Below are 15,634 nucleotides of genomic sequence, written 5' to 3' on the forward strand. Positions count from 1 at the left end.
TGTTTGCAACGGGATCTACAGCGGATCCATCAATTAAGAACCGAGTGCTTGTTTCGGTTGGTGGTCTGGAGTGCATATTAAGCATTATCCAGGCCCTGAGGATGGGGTCCTGCTTCTCTACAGAAAGCAGGAACCCTGTCCCGACATCTCCAACACCGACTTCCAGGGGTAAAAATGGAAAAAAGCCAAGAAAACGGCCACCTTGGCTTGATAGGCGCAAGGAAGAACAGCTTCACAGAATTGCAAACCGGATGTTCTTGAACGGGTCTAGTGAAGTTGCTTCACTTTTTACTCAACAAGGCAAGAAAGGAACCAATCAAGATGCCATGATCGTTTGGGAGGTTTGTCATTTTGTTTTCTTGTTATAGAATTTGGTCTTTTGATCTTGGGTTGACTGGTTTTAAAAATGTTTGATTGAACTGATGTATTTAGAGGGGTGTGCATGGGTTTGCTTTTGGGCTCAAACTGAACCAGAAACCAAATAATCGGGTTTTTGTTTTTTTGGTTTTAACAATGGGTTTGGTTTGGTTTTGGTTTTTTTTTTTTTGCCATTTGGGCTTGAAATTTGGGCTGAAAATGGCACAAAATAATGAATTTGGGCATGAAAGTTTGAGCCTAATTTTTTTTTAATTAATGATTAATTAAGTCATTGTTACACACTTAGGTCTAAAATTTTTGTGCTACACCGTTTATTATTATTTTTTTGTAAATTTCTTAACATTCAAAAATAAAATTTATAATCTATACATTCAGCAACAAAAGTCGGGTTTTCAGTTTTTACGGATTCAGTTCGGTTATAAAAGTCAGTTCGGTTTAATAAAAACATAAAGCAAAACTGTTGTTATTTCGGTTAATGATCAGTTATTTCGGTTTCGTGCACACCCGTAACAGATATTGTTTGAAAAATTTACAGTTGTCTTGGAGTTAATATATTTAAATGACAGTGAATATAAGGAGACTTGTCTTGTAAGATTAGTCTATAAATCTCTTGATTTAGGTTGAAGCATGGGTTTTTAGTAGAAAAAAACAAGTTTCATTACTTAATAAAACAAATCTGATAATCTAACCCTTAAAATGATAAGATAAGGAGAAACATGATCTATCTGTCCAAACTTTTATTCAGCTACTCAAATTCAAAACACAATGCCAAACACCCTATTGGTTAAGCTATCTGTCTTGATTTTTCAATCTAATCGTTAAAATATGAGTGCCTAGAATCTTGGTTTTAAAAAAAATTATATTAAACATCTTCATAAGAGTTTTATGAAGAATATAATAGTATGTTGTGTATATGTACATTATGTAACATAGTCGTTGAGTAAACTTAGGCTTGTAAACGAACCGAACGGAGCATGTTCGTGTTCGTTCGTTAAGAAAATGGAACATGCTTGTGTTCGTTTATGCTCGTTTGTTAACAGAGAACGTAAACCGGACAGACATAACTGAATATAGATGAAAGAACATAACTGAGCTAAAACTAGTAAAAAGTAACGTGAAGGACAATGTGTTGGTCTAAAAAGTTCTTAAAACTAAACTATGTTTTAATGGGCAAAAAAATTTTAAATGTATATATTAACGAACGTATACTAATGAAACTAAACAAATGTAACTAACAAAAATAAATGAACGCACGAGACGTGTGCTCATTTACATTCGTTCATTAAATAAAGGAACTTCCGGCCGAACGGTTTTTGAACTTTTCACTGAGCGTTCGGTTCACTTACAGGCCTAAGTAAACTCATGGGAGGTGTTTGAATGCACGTTTTGAATTTGATTTTATATTGAGTAATCGAAACCAAGTAATTCATATATATCTTCTAACAAACTTTTTCAGAATTTTGGGTCAAGAACCGACACAGTGTTCTGTGGTGTGTTTGACGGTCACGGTCCATTCGGTCACATGGTTGCTAAAAGGGTACGAGATTCGCTACCATTTGGATGCACTTAGGAGGATGGGAAGGTCTAAGGCGGTTGGCCCAGACAACATACCCATCGAGGTGTGGAAGTGTCTGGGGGAGGAAGGAGTCATGTGGTTAACTACTCTGTTCAATAGTATTCTTAAATCAGGTAAGATGCCAGACCAGTGGAGGAGCAGCGTTGTAGTTCTTATCTATAAGAACAAAGGAGACGCCCAATGTTGTGGTAACTACCGAGGAATCAAACTACTAAGTCATACTATGAAGCTATGGGAAAGAGTGATTGAGGGTAGACTTAGACGAGAAACTCAGGTTACGGTCAACCAATTTGGCTTCATGCCGGGGCGTTCCACCACAGAGGCAATACACCTTCTAAGAAGATTAATGGAAAAGTATAGGGAGAAGAAGCGTGATCTACACATGGTGTTTATTGACCTAGAAAAGGCCTATGACAGTGTGCCACGACAGGTACTCTGGGAGTGCTTGGAGGGTAGAATAGTGCCAAGGAAATACATAGAGATAATTATGGATATGTATACCAGGAGTGAAACAAGTGTCCGTGCGCCAGTGGGGGATGCTGATTTCTTTCCTGTAGAGGTAGGTCTTCACCAGGGATCAGCGTTGAGCCCGTTTCTTTTTGCAGTAGTCTTGGATGAGTTGTCAAAGTCGATTCAGGGGACTCTCCCGTGGTGCATGATGTTCACAGACGATATTGTGTTACTTGCTGAGAAAAAACAAGATCTAAACATGAGGCTTGAGGAGTGGCGAACAACCTTAGAGACAAAAGGTTTAAAGATTAGCCGATCTAAGACGGAGTACCTCCACTGTGATTTTGGTGGGATAAACGACAATGAAGACGCACAGATCACAATTGAAGGGCAGGTGGTCCCGCAGGTAACGAAGTTCAAGTATTTAGGATCATTTGTACAGAGCGATGGGGAATTAGACAGTGATGTCACCCACCGAGTTCAGGTAGGATGGTGTAGATGCAAAACAGCCACAGGTATATTGTGCGACAAGAGTTTCCCGACTAAACTAAAGGGAAAATTCTATAGGGTGGCAGTTAGACCTGCAATGCTATATGGAACAGAGTGTTGGGCCATCAAGAAGGCACAAGTGCGGAAGATGGAGGTAGCAGAAATGAGAATGCTACGTTGGATGTGTGGGCACACAAGGCTAGACCGAATAAGAAACGTTGTGTTTCGCGAGAGATTAGGGGTGGCGAACATAGCAGACAAGATAAGAGAGTGGAGATTGAGATGGTTTGGACATGTAAAGAGAAGACAGACGACGAATCCTGTTAGATCCGTAGAAAACATTACTATAGAGTGGAGGAGGGGTAGAGGACGACCGAAATTGACTTGGGATGAGAGGATTAGGCATGATTTGATAGACCTAAACCTCTCCGAGGACATGGTTGAGGATAGGAATTCGTGGAGAAGTAGAATTAAAGTTAAGGATTTTTAGAGAGAATTGAATACCTTAAGGCTTAGACTTAACTTATTTAGGTCGCATACCATAATGGTATTTCCCTTACATATATTATTATTATTATAATTATTATTAGCTTTATATAGTTGTTAAACTGTGATCTTATTATTAATATTATTATAATTAGTAGTAGTTTGTATATAACTGTTAACTTTGATTTCCTTTATTTTGCTTTATACATGTACTTAGAGCCGAGTGTCTCTCTGGAAGCCACCTCTTCATTCCTTTGGATGGAGGTACGGTGTGCCTACATCCCACCCTCCCCAGACCCTACTTATAGCTTTGCTGTCGGTGGGATTTTACTGGGCATGATTGATTGATTGATTGATTGATTCGCTACCATTAAAGCTAAGTGCACACTGGGAAGTTAACCTTAAAAACACCAACGATGTGCTTCGTGAAAATGTTGGAACCTTAAACTCTGAAGAAACATCCTTTAATTCACCTGTTGAGACCTCAATGACTTTTGAAGAAACCGATAAGAACCCGGAAATCTTTCAAACGCTGAAGGAATCGTTTTTGAAGGCGTGTAATGTGATGGATAGAGTTAAGTATGTATGAAAATGTTAATTGCGTTTGTAGCGGGACGACTGCTGTTACGTTGATTAAACAGGTCAGATGGTTAATTTTGTAAAATGTTAATTCAGATGTTTGGGTTTTTTAATGTAATTATTAATTAAACAGGTGTTTTTTTTTTTTTTTGACTTTAGGGTCAACATCTTATAATTGGAAACATTGGCTACGTTTAATATTATAGTTTACTGAAGCTCACCCAAAAATTGGCTACGTTTAATATTATAGTTTACTTTGGCGTTAATATTTATTGGATTGTTTTTGGCTTTGCTATTACAGCTATAGTATTGAATGCCGGCATATACTGTTATCCGTACAAATTTAGTCATTTTGGTACCCGTCGCGTACCTATGCAGGTTCGGTACCCATACCGATACCAATACCAAGTTCAGTGATAATTTATTTAAAGAAAAAACCCAAAGTGACACCAAAGCTGATACCAACCCAAAATATTCGTACCACAAAATTTATTAAGATAGACACAGTTTTAATGATTTTCATGTACAATATCGATCTCATCCTATGATAGCGTGTTTCTTTTACTGTTTCGGTTTGTGATTCTATAAATTCAAGTTATAGATTTAATAATCAAAACTCAAACCACCAATGTGTTGAAACCTGGACCGGAGCGGGGCCCGCTGCAAACACCGGTCCGGTTCATACCCCGTTTTCTAAAAAACGGGCCGGTTCTTGCGGTAAAATGGAATAAAATCTAAAAACATAACCAGTTTGCAAAGACCTAACATATTCCGGTCACAGTTTCGGATCCGGCGAGTCTAAAAATAGGCGGTCTATGAATGATCCAAAGTCCGAAGGAGATGGTGAGATGATTTGAGTCATAAAACTCGCCTGTGATGATGAACTTCCATGATTCAGTCAATTGACCGGAGGCGGCGGCGATGGTGCAGTGTATATTTAGGGTTTGCAGATGAGATGATTAATATGCAGTGTGTGTATATATATATAGAATTAGGAAATAAAACAATCAATCACAAATTTTCATTATATATATGATTTATTTTAATCATAGGGTATTTTAGTATAAATGATTTTTCTTATTTTTAGTAATTAATTATTATCATTGATTAGGGTAAAAAAAATATAATTTATGGTAAGAAAAATATAATAAAGCAATTAATACGTAAATGTCTCTTGATAATAATTAATTACTAAACATAAGAAAAACCATATATATATATATACACACACACACACATGAGAGGTGCGAGAAATGAATCTGAATCGTTGATTGTGTTTAATCAAGGGTCTATAATATAAATGGCATTATCGTAAAAAAAAATTATGACATATTTTTAATTAAAAATGGTAGACATGTCTTTTGTGGTGTAGGCCTCATTAAATCATGCATTAATGTATTCAACGGTTACTTTTTTCTTATGCTCAATGAATGCTAATAAGATTATTAATATAATTTAATTTTCCTCATGAAAATTTTGCAAATAAATTATATATATGTTTTTTGGAATTTATGGTTGTGTAGGTTGTATATTATGGAATTTTTTTTCATATTGTACCTATGTAGCAAAATTAGAAACATACTGTTATGTGTACGAGCTTTGTGAAAGTGTAGTTACCTATTGAATTCAAAATTGTATGTGTGGGGGGAATAAATGTTTGTATAGTAGTGTATTGTGTATATTTTATTATGTAAGGATTCTTTTTAATGGTGTAGTTTCATATATGTACTGTGTAGATGGTATCACAAAGATGTATGTGAGAATTTACAAGTATAAGTTATTAGCATTATCTGTAGTTTAATGTAATAAAAAAAGTTTATTTTGTACTATGTAGATGGTATTTAGAATTGTGTATGTGTATTTTTTCATGTGTAGGTTCGTTTATGTACAATGTAGGTTCATATATGTATTGTGTTGGTGGTATTTCAAATTATGTATGTTATACTTTTTATCGTGTGTTGGTTAATTTATGTGTAGGTGGTATTTTGAATTATGTATGTGTAACTTTTATCACGTAGGTTCATTTAAGTAATGTATAAGTTCATATATGTACTGTGTATGTGATATTTCGAATTGTGTACGTGTAATTTTTATCGTGTGTAGGTTCATTTAAGCATTGTGTAGGTGGTATTTTGAAGTGAAAATGTATAATATATACAAAAATATTGAAATTAAAAATAAAATAAAAACGATGTAGATTTGTTTATTGATAAAATGTAAATAGGAAAATATCGATTATGAGAATTTGAATTATGTATATATTATAATAAAAAAATAGTTATATTCAGAATTAAACAAAATGTGGGTATGTTTGTTACAATAAGACAAAAATAAAAAAAAATGGTTAAAATTCAGAATTATAATAAACTAGATTAGGGTAAAAAAAATATAATTTATGGTAAGAAAAATATAATAAAGCAATTAATACGTAAATGTCTCCTGATAATAATTAATTACTAAAAATAAGAAAAACCATTTATATATATATATATATATATATATATATATATATATTACAGTGAGAAGTGCGATAAATGAATCTGAATCATTGATTAGGGTAAAAAAAATATAATAAAACAATTAATACGTAAATGTCTCCTGATAATAATTAATTACTCAAAATAAGAAAAACCATTTATATATATATATAACGTCATCCGGGTCAATGTCTGGTCCGACCTGTGACCGATAAAGACGTCTGGGTCAATATCCGGCGTGAGTCTGAAAACATTGCAAACCACTACTTGACTAAATTGAGCTATTTAATATCCTTTTTCAAATTATTTTCTAACTAGAATTTTACTCGGCGTGTTGCGTCGGGGCAAGTCGGTAAAATCAGGCAGTGGCAAAACTCAAACGTTGTCGGTTCTAAGCGTTGATATGGTAAGTCGATGCGAATTCGGTTCGTTTCATTTACATGCATTATTATACCGGAAATAAAACAAAAAACAAAACAATAAAATTATAAAAATTGAGGTGGAGTAATGGGGCGGTGTCGGTCGGAAAAACTTGAGTGTTGGTAAAACCCAATCGTTGTCAATACCGCGAGTTGAGGTGGTGAGTCTAAGCAAATTCGGTCAGTTTCCAACACGTTCGCTATGGTACCAGAACTAAAACATTCAAAGAAAACAAAAATCGACGTTCGGTCAGTTTTCGTTATGTTTATTACGACAACGAGGGGCCGGTAAAACCCAGGCGCTGGTAAAACATGAGTTTTGTCGGTCCCGGGCATTCGTCGATGCGAATTTGGCCAGTTTCAGTCACATTTGTTATGTACCGAAACTAAAACAAAAGGGTATGTGTGTTAGTAAAACCTAAGTAATATTGGTGTCGAGCGTTGTAGGTACCAAGTGTTGTAGGTACCAAGCTAATTAAACTTCTTATTTATTCTATATAAATGTAACAGTTATACTATATACATTTCATATTTTGTTGTAAACTAGTATTTTATAGTATTTTGTAAGATGGTAAAATATTGGTTGATCATTATTGAATGATTTACAATGTATAGACATAACAAAACCCTAACTAACATAATGGGCCTGCGAGCTCTTACTAATAAACCCTAATTTAATAATCCTATATCTAATATATTTATTAAATGCAACAAAAAAAATTTGGGTTGAACCTCATGTCATGTTTTGGTACATGTGTGGTATGATTTTCAGGTTCAACCCGCTGAACATGACCCATTTAACACCCCCCCCCCCCCCCTCTTAAAGGGTGATATTGTGTAAAATCTTTTAGCATGGGTTGAAAAAGGTTGCGAATTGCGATCATGACGAATTGCGATCATGAAATGTTTTCATCTGTTTTCTTTTAATTATTGACGAATTGCGATCATGAAATGTTTTCATCTGTTTTCTTTTAATTATTAATAAGTAATGTAATTCTCTTAAACAAAATGATATAGGAGGTAAGGTACTAGGTAGACATAAAGACAAACTTTCATCTTTTGACCCGTTTGATATGTTTTCTTTTTAGCTAATTACATTTTTACCTGTTAGAAATAAAAACATAATAAAAATATAGAACCCAGTTCCTTAAAATTATAAGTTGGTTTGTTATTTTTACTGATTTGTTGTTTTGCATGTGCAGAGGAAGCTGAGCGGATCCGTAAATGTAAAGGGCGCGTGTTTGCATTACGTGATGAGCCGGAAGTGGCTAGAGTTTGGCTACCGAACCAGGACTCTCCTGGGCTAGCCATGGCTCGTGCTTTTGGGGATTTTTGTCTCAAGGATTTCGGACTCATTTCTGTCCCTCAAGTTTCATATAGATGCCTTACAGAACAAGACGAGTTTGTTGTCCTTGCAACCGATGGGGTATGAACGTTGAAATTCCGTTTGCAACCGTTATGATTATAGATGGCAAAAAGTCCTTTTCTCCAAATTAACTTTTTTTTTTATAAATGATCATTTGTTAATATATTAGCAAATTTATAATAATTTTTTATAAAAATATATAGTTAAATTAAAATTATAGTATATATAAAAATATTATAAATAATATATTTATAATCTTACATATATTTATAATATATTTTAATTATAAATATATATAAAAAACTATTAAAAATATATACATAAATTAATTAGTAAATAATAAACACCTAGCTCTAGCTTTTAAAAGAAACTCATGGGCCGAGCTTGAGCTTTAGAAATAAAACTCAAAAGGGGTCGAGCTCGAGTTCTCGTCTGTTAAATGAGCTGAGCTCAAACTTAGGCAAGCGCAGGCTCAGCTCGGCTCATTTACCCCCTTAGGCTCAAGCTTGAGCTTGACTTGTTTAAACTCGGCTCGATTCAAGCTTTTAACGAGCCGATCTCTAGCAATTCTCGAGTGATTTAGCTCGTCCACACCCCTAAATCATCCCATTCATAAGAACTCTAATTATTCTTTTAATACATTGACAGGTTTGGGACGTGCTTTCGAATGAAGAAGTGATTGAAATTGTAGCTTCCACCGAACCACATTCCCGTGCAGCTCAAGCAGTAGTGGAATCAGCGGTTTGTGCCTGGAAGCACAAATTCCCGACTTCTAAAGTTGATGATTGCGCGGTCGTGTGCCTGTTTCTTGGCTTGGATTCATCATCAACCACCCAATCGATCCCGGGTACAAACATGCAAGAAGACGAGTCATCATCCACCATGAATACAGAAACAGGAAAAGACTGGTCTGCCCTTGAAGGCGTTTCGCGGTTGAACACATTATTAACACTCCCGAGTTTTGTTCCTGGTGAAGATGACGATGTTGATAATGATGATGAAAACCGCGAACCAGGCGGGAAAATAAAGGTTTAAGTTTTAATGATGATTGAAAATGTTGTATTATTGCTGTCAATTGTCATATGTTTTTGTTTTCTTGTATGTTATTATTTTTTGGTTTATGTTTTTCGGGTTCTTCAAGCTTGAAGAACCCGAACCCGGCTGTTTTAGAGGGTCGGGAATATCGTCTTTCTTTCTTTTTCGATTAAACAAATATGATGATTTTATAAAGGTTTATTGAATTTTAATAATCTCAACTAGAGGCTATTGGCTGATAATAATCAAAGTTGACTCATTTGACTTGTTTTTATACATTTAAAACTTGTAACTTGTAAACTTGTTTCTGTTTGACTGAGTTGACTCATTTGACTCGCTTTTTAAAGTTGTTGCAACTTATAAACTCTTTTTCATGGGGCTAATTAGCCACCTTTTGAATATAGGGTCACAATTGACATGAAATGATGAAAACAATGTAAATCAGCATAAATACATAAACTAAATTAACGAAAGCGAGTTTAACATTTTGTCGTGTAACATTAACTCGACTAAACAATGTGGAACGAATTTCATTAAAGCGACCACCATCCTTTTCTATTTCTAGCAACTAAGAACCTTAAGGCTACATAACCAACTTCTTTCGAGCATGCTCGTGTTGTATTTTTCCACCATATTATGATAATGACAACCTTGCCTAATATTTCAATCCCAACAAAACGTAGTACAAAAGCGTGATGGGTAAAGCTATCAGCATTCCAAATATAACCCTACGACAATCATATGAAAATAATTAGGATCATTTGTGATAACATGTATATCAAAGCGCAAATAAAAACAAACACATCTTAACCGTGTATTTGAATATTTAAAAAATATCCAAACTTTAATAAATTCATATACATACCCTTAAAAGACTTTATTTTGTAAAGTTTAGGGACATAATTATGAAGAAGAAAGTCATTTTGTAAAGCTCTAAATTATTAAAATATTTAATTGTTTTTCATTTAGCTAAAACTAAAATCAAATCAACCTTAATATTTATTAAGTTATAAAGGTTAAATAAATAATAAAAAAAAACAAAATCCAGATATTCATGTAAAAAGTGAGAGAAAGGAATATATTTTGGGGCAAAAAGGAAAAGAATAAAAGTAAAGTGAAAGTAAAAGAAAAGCAGAAGCTTACCCAGTGCTGAGGATATCAGGGTGGACATTGTACTCCTTAGCAAAGACAAAGGGGACAATACCCTGTGGCAAGGCTGCCTGCATGTTTGTTTTTATTTTACAAGTTTGTCATAAAGCAACAAAGTTAAGGGACTATATTTGTACAATAATCAAACTTATTAATAGAAACCATTGAAAAAGGTAATTACATATTAATAGAGTACCGCTAAAACACTGCTCTTTTGGTAACCGTTAAACCCCGCAAACTTTGATAAAGTAATATTCCATGTGTACAAAATGTTAATATGAACTAATTTTTTAAACCGTTCAATAATAGATGATATAGTGTTTCACGCTATCAAAAAAGTATACACAAATCATGTTAACTAATTAATGTTTATCGTTGATTTCGCTTAGACTTCAATATGTTAAAACACAGTTAAAAACTTTTTTTTTGAATAGAGAAGTTATATTTGATATTCATCATATCAATCTTTTAATAAAGTTGAAAAATCATAATAACATCCGACTTTTACTTTTACATTAACACGTGGTTGTGGAGTTTAAAGTAAATATTAGATTGGATAAATATTGGTTCTTATTTAAATTAATAGTTTAACATTTAAAAATAAGTTTAGAATTCTTTTAAGATATTAAAAGATAACATATATGAAATTCATGATTTTATCTTATGCATAGATTTGGATAACAAAAACAAAATATATTTTTGAGAATAATAATTATTTATTTAACTAGACATTTATGCTTTTAATGTTACATTAAAAAATCAATAAAAAGAGAAAGAGTGGCAGACAAAATGGTAGTGTCGGATTTAATGTGTAATTAAATAAAATGATGCACGCTTTGTTTTGCTTTGATCAAGGCATGGATATGCCCCCACGTGACTCTCACATGACCCTCATTATCATTCCTCTTTTTTATAAAAACGTTATATTCTATAAAATGGTATAAAAGTATTATTTTTTAAAGAAGGGAGAAGAAAAGATGACCTGGACAATGGCAACGCGTAAGAGGACGCCACGTAAGCCAACAGGGTAAGAGACGATTGCCATGACAATGGGGCCCACAAGGAATCTCACAGCCATTGCCATAGTTGCCCTTCTATTTCCACATGCTATGATCTTTGGTTGTAATGCCATAAACAAACCTGTTTATAAAAAACAATATTATATGTTTTTATAAATTAATAACAAATTAAATGAATACTAAAACTATAGCAAAATAAGTTTTGAACTTAAAAAATTAAAGGGGTGACTGGAGGTTTTGGATTCGAATATTGTTTTCACTGGTGTTCTATATAACTTACTTCTTAAGAAGGAGTGTCTAGTATGAGCTGTGCTTTACCTCATTATGTTAGTTGTTATCGACAATATTGTTGTAGAACTAACAAAGCGTGTCGTGTTGTGTTAAATGAGTCAAAAGCGACACATTTAACACGACTGATGACGTGTTCTAAACGTATAATTTTCTTAAGGGCTAAAATGAACAAGATGAAACATTTAGGTCCGTTAATTATTCGAACCCGTTTAGCCTAAGCACTAATTAAAGAACGAAAAATGCTAAAGGTGTAACTTTTCTTAAATCAAAAAGTTACTCATGTTAAAGACATTTACATTATAAAATAGACAGGAATAAATCTTTTTAATTTGAAAATAAGGTATGTAACAGTAATAAATTGAAAGAAGAAAAGAAACAAAAGTACAAGAAACGAAATATAAAATAATTATAAAGAAGTGATATTACTAAAATAGCCATAGGGGTCAGAAAATCAAATGTAAGGCTGAGGGGTGTGGGGCGCTAACCGGGGCGCTAGAGCCCCTCCGCTCGCGCCCCGGGGCGCTAACCCCACACCACCGGGGCGCGAGCAGGGGCGCGAGCGGGGCGCTAGCAGGGGCGCGAGCGCGGAAATCCAGGCAGGCGTGAGGCTGGTCGCGGGAGAAGAGAGATAAAAGGTGTCTTGGAGTTCGAAAAAGAGCCGTTGAGGGGTGTGGAATTAATTAAAATATATATATTAGCTGGAGCCCCTCCACACCAGGGCCAGGGGCTCCAACGGGGGCTCCAACACCCTCTTATCCAGTTTCTCTCTCTGCCACACGTCATAATATTATTGGCTGGAGCCCCCACTAGAGCCCCCATTAGAGCCCCCCACACCCCTTAGCCTAATGTATAGAAGTAGATTCCCATTGACACACAGCCATGATCAGTCAAGTATAAGTCTTTTACTTTTGATTTGGCCCCGACAATCTAAAACAACTTTACATCATCATCCCCACTACTATTCTTTCCTTTGCAAAAGTAATCATACTCATAGTCATCATCCTAACTAATTCCAATCTCTCTCTTTTTAGTTTTTATTTTTTTCTCTTTCTTACTATATATTTTTTTAATTTAATAATAATATAATAGCTTCAAAAATAGTTTTGAACACTTAATCATACTAAAACTTTAGCTTAACTTAAACAAGTCAAACGAGCGAGCTTACATTGAAACGAGCTCCAACTAAACCAGCTTGACTCGGTTTGTTTTTAAGCGAGCTACAAATCACTAACTTGTTAAATATAAAAAATAAAAAGCCCTAGCTTTCACCTAATAATATGATAGTCTAAAATAAATATGTGATAAGTTGTTTATTTCATTTTCCTAAAGCAAAGGGAAGCTAGGTACAAAATTCAAAAGGAATCAGACAACATAAGACTCCCGTGTCGGTTTCCTTCTTAATTTAAATGGGCATGCATCACCAACATGAATATTTCTTTTCAAAATCATTCACGCGTGAGGAGAATAAAAGAGACCAAATTATGACCAAACTATTAAAGTATGTGTCACATTACTATTTATGAATAATAAAATTCAAAAATTAATCACACTATAAGAAAATCTATATCAATATAGTTGTATATTACCAAATAAACATAATGAACATTAATTGATTATATATATATATATATATATATATATATATATATATATATATATATATATAAATTGCTTATTAAAACATTAACCAGTTTTAACAAATAAAATACTTAAATATCCAAGAAATATACTATTTTTTAATTTGAATGGTCCAAGAAATTAAATACGTACAAAGGTTCTTTTTTTAGAAAGATTCTTTTTCAAAATCAAATACCTTTTATTATTATTATTATTTTATTTGTAACATCTTATATAAAATATATAGATTTTATTAAAAAAATTAGTTAACTTTATAATACATAATAATAAATTAGTTATATGTCACATCAAAATAAAGATAAATATAATCATAAGTTTATAGATGTTGCATGTAAGTGGAACAAGACATGATATATAAATGAAGAGAATGTTAGTACTAACCAAGACTGAACATAGCCATGCCAAGCCCTGCATCAGACAGTATTGAAATGGACTTTGCTATGATTGCAGGCATTTCTACATTCCATCTGCCAAATTTTATAAAATAATTATGAACCTATTTACAATACATAATCAAATAAAATGTATTTAGTAACTTGTACCTGAAACATACTAGAGACCATATGATACCGATCAAGCTCGAATAAGTATTCGGGTTTCTAATCAGTTTCCTCCAAACCATGATCAATATTAGCCTGGTCATCACGCTCGTTGGCGGCATTGCCTTGCTCACAACCAGCCCTTCACCCGTCCCTTCCATGTTTATGTTGTTATTTCCGTAACTCTCCAAGTACTCTTCTCCGTTACCTAAGATAAAAAGTAACACGCTATTAACTTAAGAAAAAAAAAAGCAAATATTATGTAAAATATTTTAATAAAATAAAAGAGAATAGAATAAAAAGAACCTTTTACGGGTGATATGGGAACTTTTAAATCTTTTGTAGGATGGTCAAGTGCTCCGTATTCGCGGGCCGCGAATACATCGGAAACCGGTGAAGCACTCGAGCTCCAAACAAACATGTGTAGATCATTTGAGCCCTCGTCCGGTTTATGACCGTTGACTTTTTTGGTCAACGATTCATTTGGTTTTCCCGGAGAAAACATCCCAGGGTTTGGTGCTGGGTAGTTGCCACCCAGCACCCCGTGATGATAACGGGACTTATTAGCCCCACTCCCTCCGCCTTCCCCTTCATAGTTGGAAGACCGAGGAGTTGGGCCTCTAGACACTGGAGGCCCATACACGTCAGCAGCCCCAAAGTTCGAGTTCCTCCCACCCCCACCAGCCGCCATAGAATAAAAATCAGTATGATTAAAACTCGACCCTCTAGGGGTTGGGTTCCTAGACGACTGCAAAGAGTAAATCTCTGCATTCGTCAGATTCGATGGGCGAGGCGTCGTGGAGGAAAACCCATGCGAGCGCCTCGAAAACACATCGGATCTCGACGCGTTTGATTTCCGGACCGTCACATGTAACTTCCCATCCTCTTTAATCTCGGCCTCGGTCTCCAACACTTGTCGCCCATCCAACGACATAATATCCGAATCGACATGAATCGAGGCGATCGCCCCAGCCGTCCCACCCGGGAACTGCTCCGAAATCAATAACCGGGCCCCACGAAACTCGAACAAAAACAACATCAGTGTATACCATATGATACATTGCAAAACCACAATCTGCACCATTAAACTACCCGACTCACCACCATACATTCCTTTAAGCAAAGGAATGCCCATGACAAGGGTATTTGGTAAGGTCGATAACGAAAAAAACGTTATCGACCATTCCAAACTAACCAACTTGGTTAGGTTACTCACTGCGGCCAGTACCCCCAGAACGACAAGTTTCTGGAGGGTATCGGCCGCGATGAACCTCAGGTTCATCTTGTAAGGGTTATTAGTGGAAATGAAGTGGAACGAAAGCAGCGGGACCGCAAACAAAGCGACAAAGCGGTTAATACCCGAGCATTGATCGGGTGTGAAGATTTTCCACCACTTGACAGAGCCATAGGCTAAGATCATGGCTACGTAAAGTGGGACAACTGCGGTCATGACATGGTAGAAGTCTGAGAGAGTGATCATGGAGATAAAGATTTGAAGGTGTTGAAGAATGAAGATTTGTAGGATTTGTGAAAGGAAGTGTGCAAGTGTTTGTAGTAGTAATATTAATGTAGTGTCACTGAAAAGGGGCGGGTGGGTGGGGTAGTTTAGTAATATCTTTTGCTTTGTTTTTTTCTTGTTTTGTGTTTTTATATGTTGGGTGGGTGGGTGCTTTGGAAGTATAAAAGTGTAGATGGAAGTATTCATGTTTTAATGTTTTTTATTTAATTTAAGATTGAGTTTAA

At 34.8% G+C, this 15,634-nt stretch overlaps 1 protein-coding gene and 1 pseudogene across 2 annotated transcripts; one reads left to right on the forward strand and one right to left on the reverse strand.

Annotated features, from left to right (window-relative positions):
* Positions 1-34: 34 nt before the first annotated feature.
* On the forward strand, positions 35-9,282 carry LOC143621917 (putative protein phosphatase 2C 33; annotated as a pseudogene). The gene is made up of 6 exons (XR_013151615.1): positions 35-341; positions 1,835-1,940; positions 3,775-4,020; positions 4,118-4,145; positions 8,057-8,280; positions 8,869-9,282. The product of XR_013151615.1 is annotated as a putative protein phosphatase 2C 33 (transcript).
* A 442-nt stretch (positions 9,283-9,724) lies between these two features.
* LOC143621938 (auxin efflux carrier component 1-like) lies at positions 9,725-15,371 on the reverse strand. Its single transcript, XM_077093214.1, has 6 exons — positions 14,198-15,371; positions 13,895-14,099; positions 13,734-13,819; positions 11,387-11,544; positions 10,399-10,475; positions 9,725-9,983 (listed from the first exon to the last, which is right to left on the reverse strand). The coding sequence occupies exons 1-6, from the start codon at positions 15,369-15,371 to the stop codon at positions 9,911-9,913; spliced, it is 1,773 nt and encodes a 590-aa protein (XP_076949329.1). The 3' UTR covers positions 9,725-9,910.
* Between the last annotated feature and the right edge of the window lie 263 nt (positions 15,372-15,634).

This window comes from Bidens hawaiensis, unplaced genomic scaffold, assembly GCF_021521415.1.
Source record: "Bidens hawaiensis isolate Kalapana, Puna unplaced genomic scaffold, B.hawaiensis_p1.1 tig00002977_1, whole genome shotgun sequence".
Classification (NCBI taxonomy): Eukaryota; Viridiplantae; Streptophyta; class Magnoliopsida; order Asterales; family Asteraceae; genus Bidens; species Bidens hawaiensis.

Bases quoted from the DNA above. Each gene is read 5' to 3' on its own strand.
- LOC143621938 (XM_077093214.1), bottom strand. From the start codon at position 15,371: ATGATCACTCTCTCAGACTTCTACCATGTCATGACCGCAGTTGTCCCA. The intron at 13,820-13,894 runs GTACAAGTTACT...AAAATTTGGCAG, and splicing joins TGGTCTCTAGTATGTTTCAG to ATGGAATGTAGAAATGCCTG. The intron at 9,984-10,398 runs GTAAGCTTCTGC...TGATTGTCGTAG, and splicing joins CCTGATATCCTCAGCACTGG to GGTTATATTTGGAATGCTGA.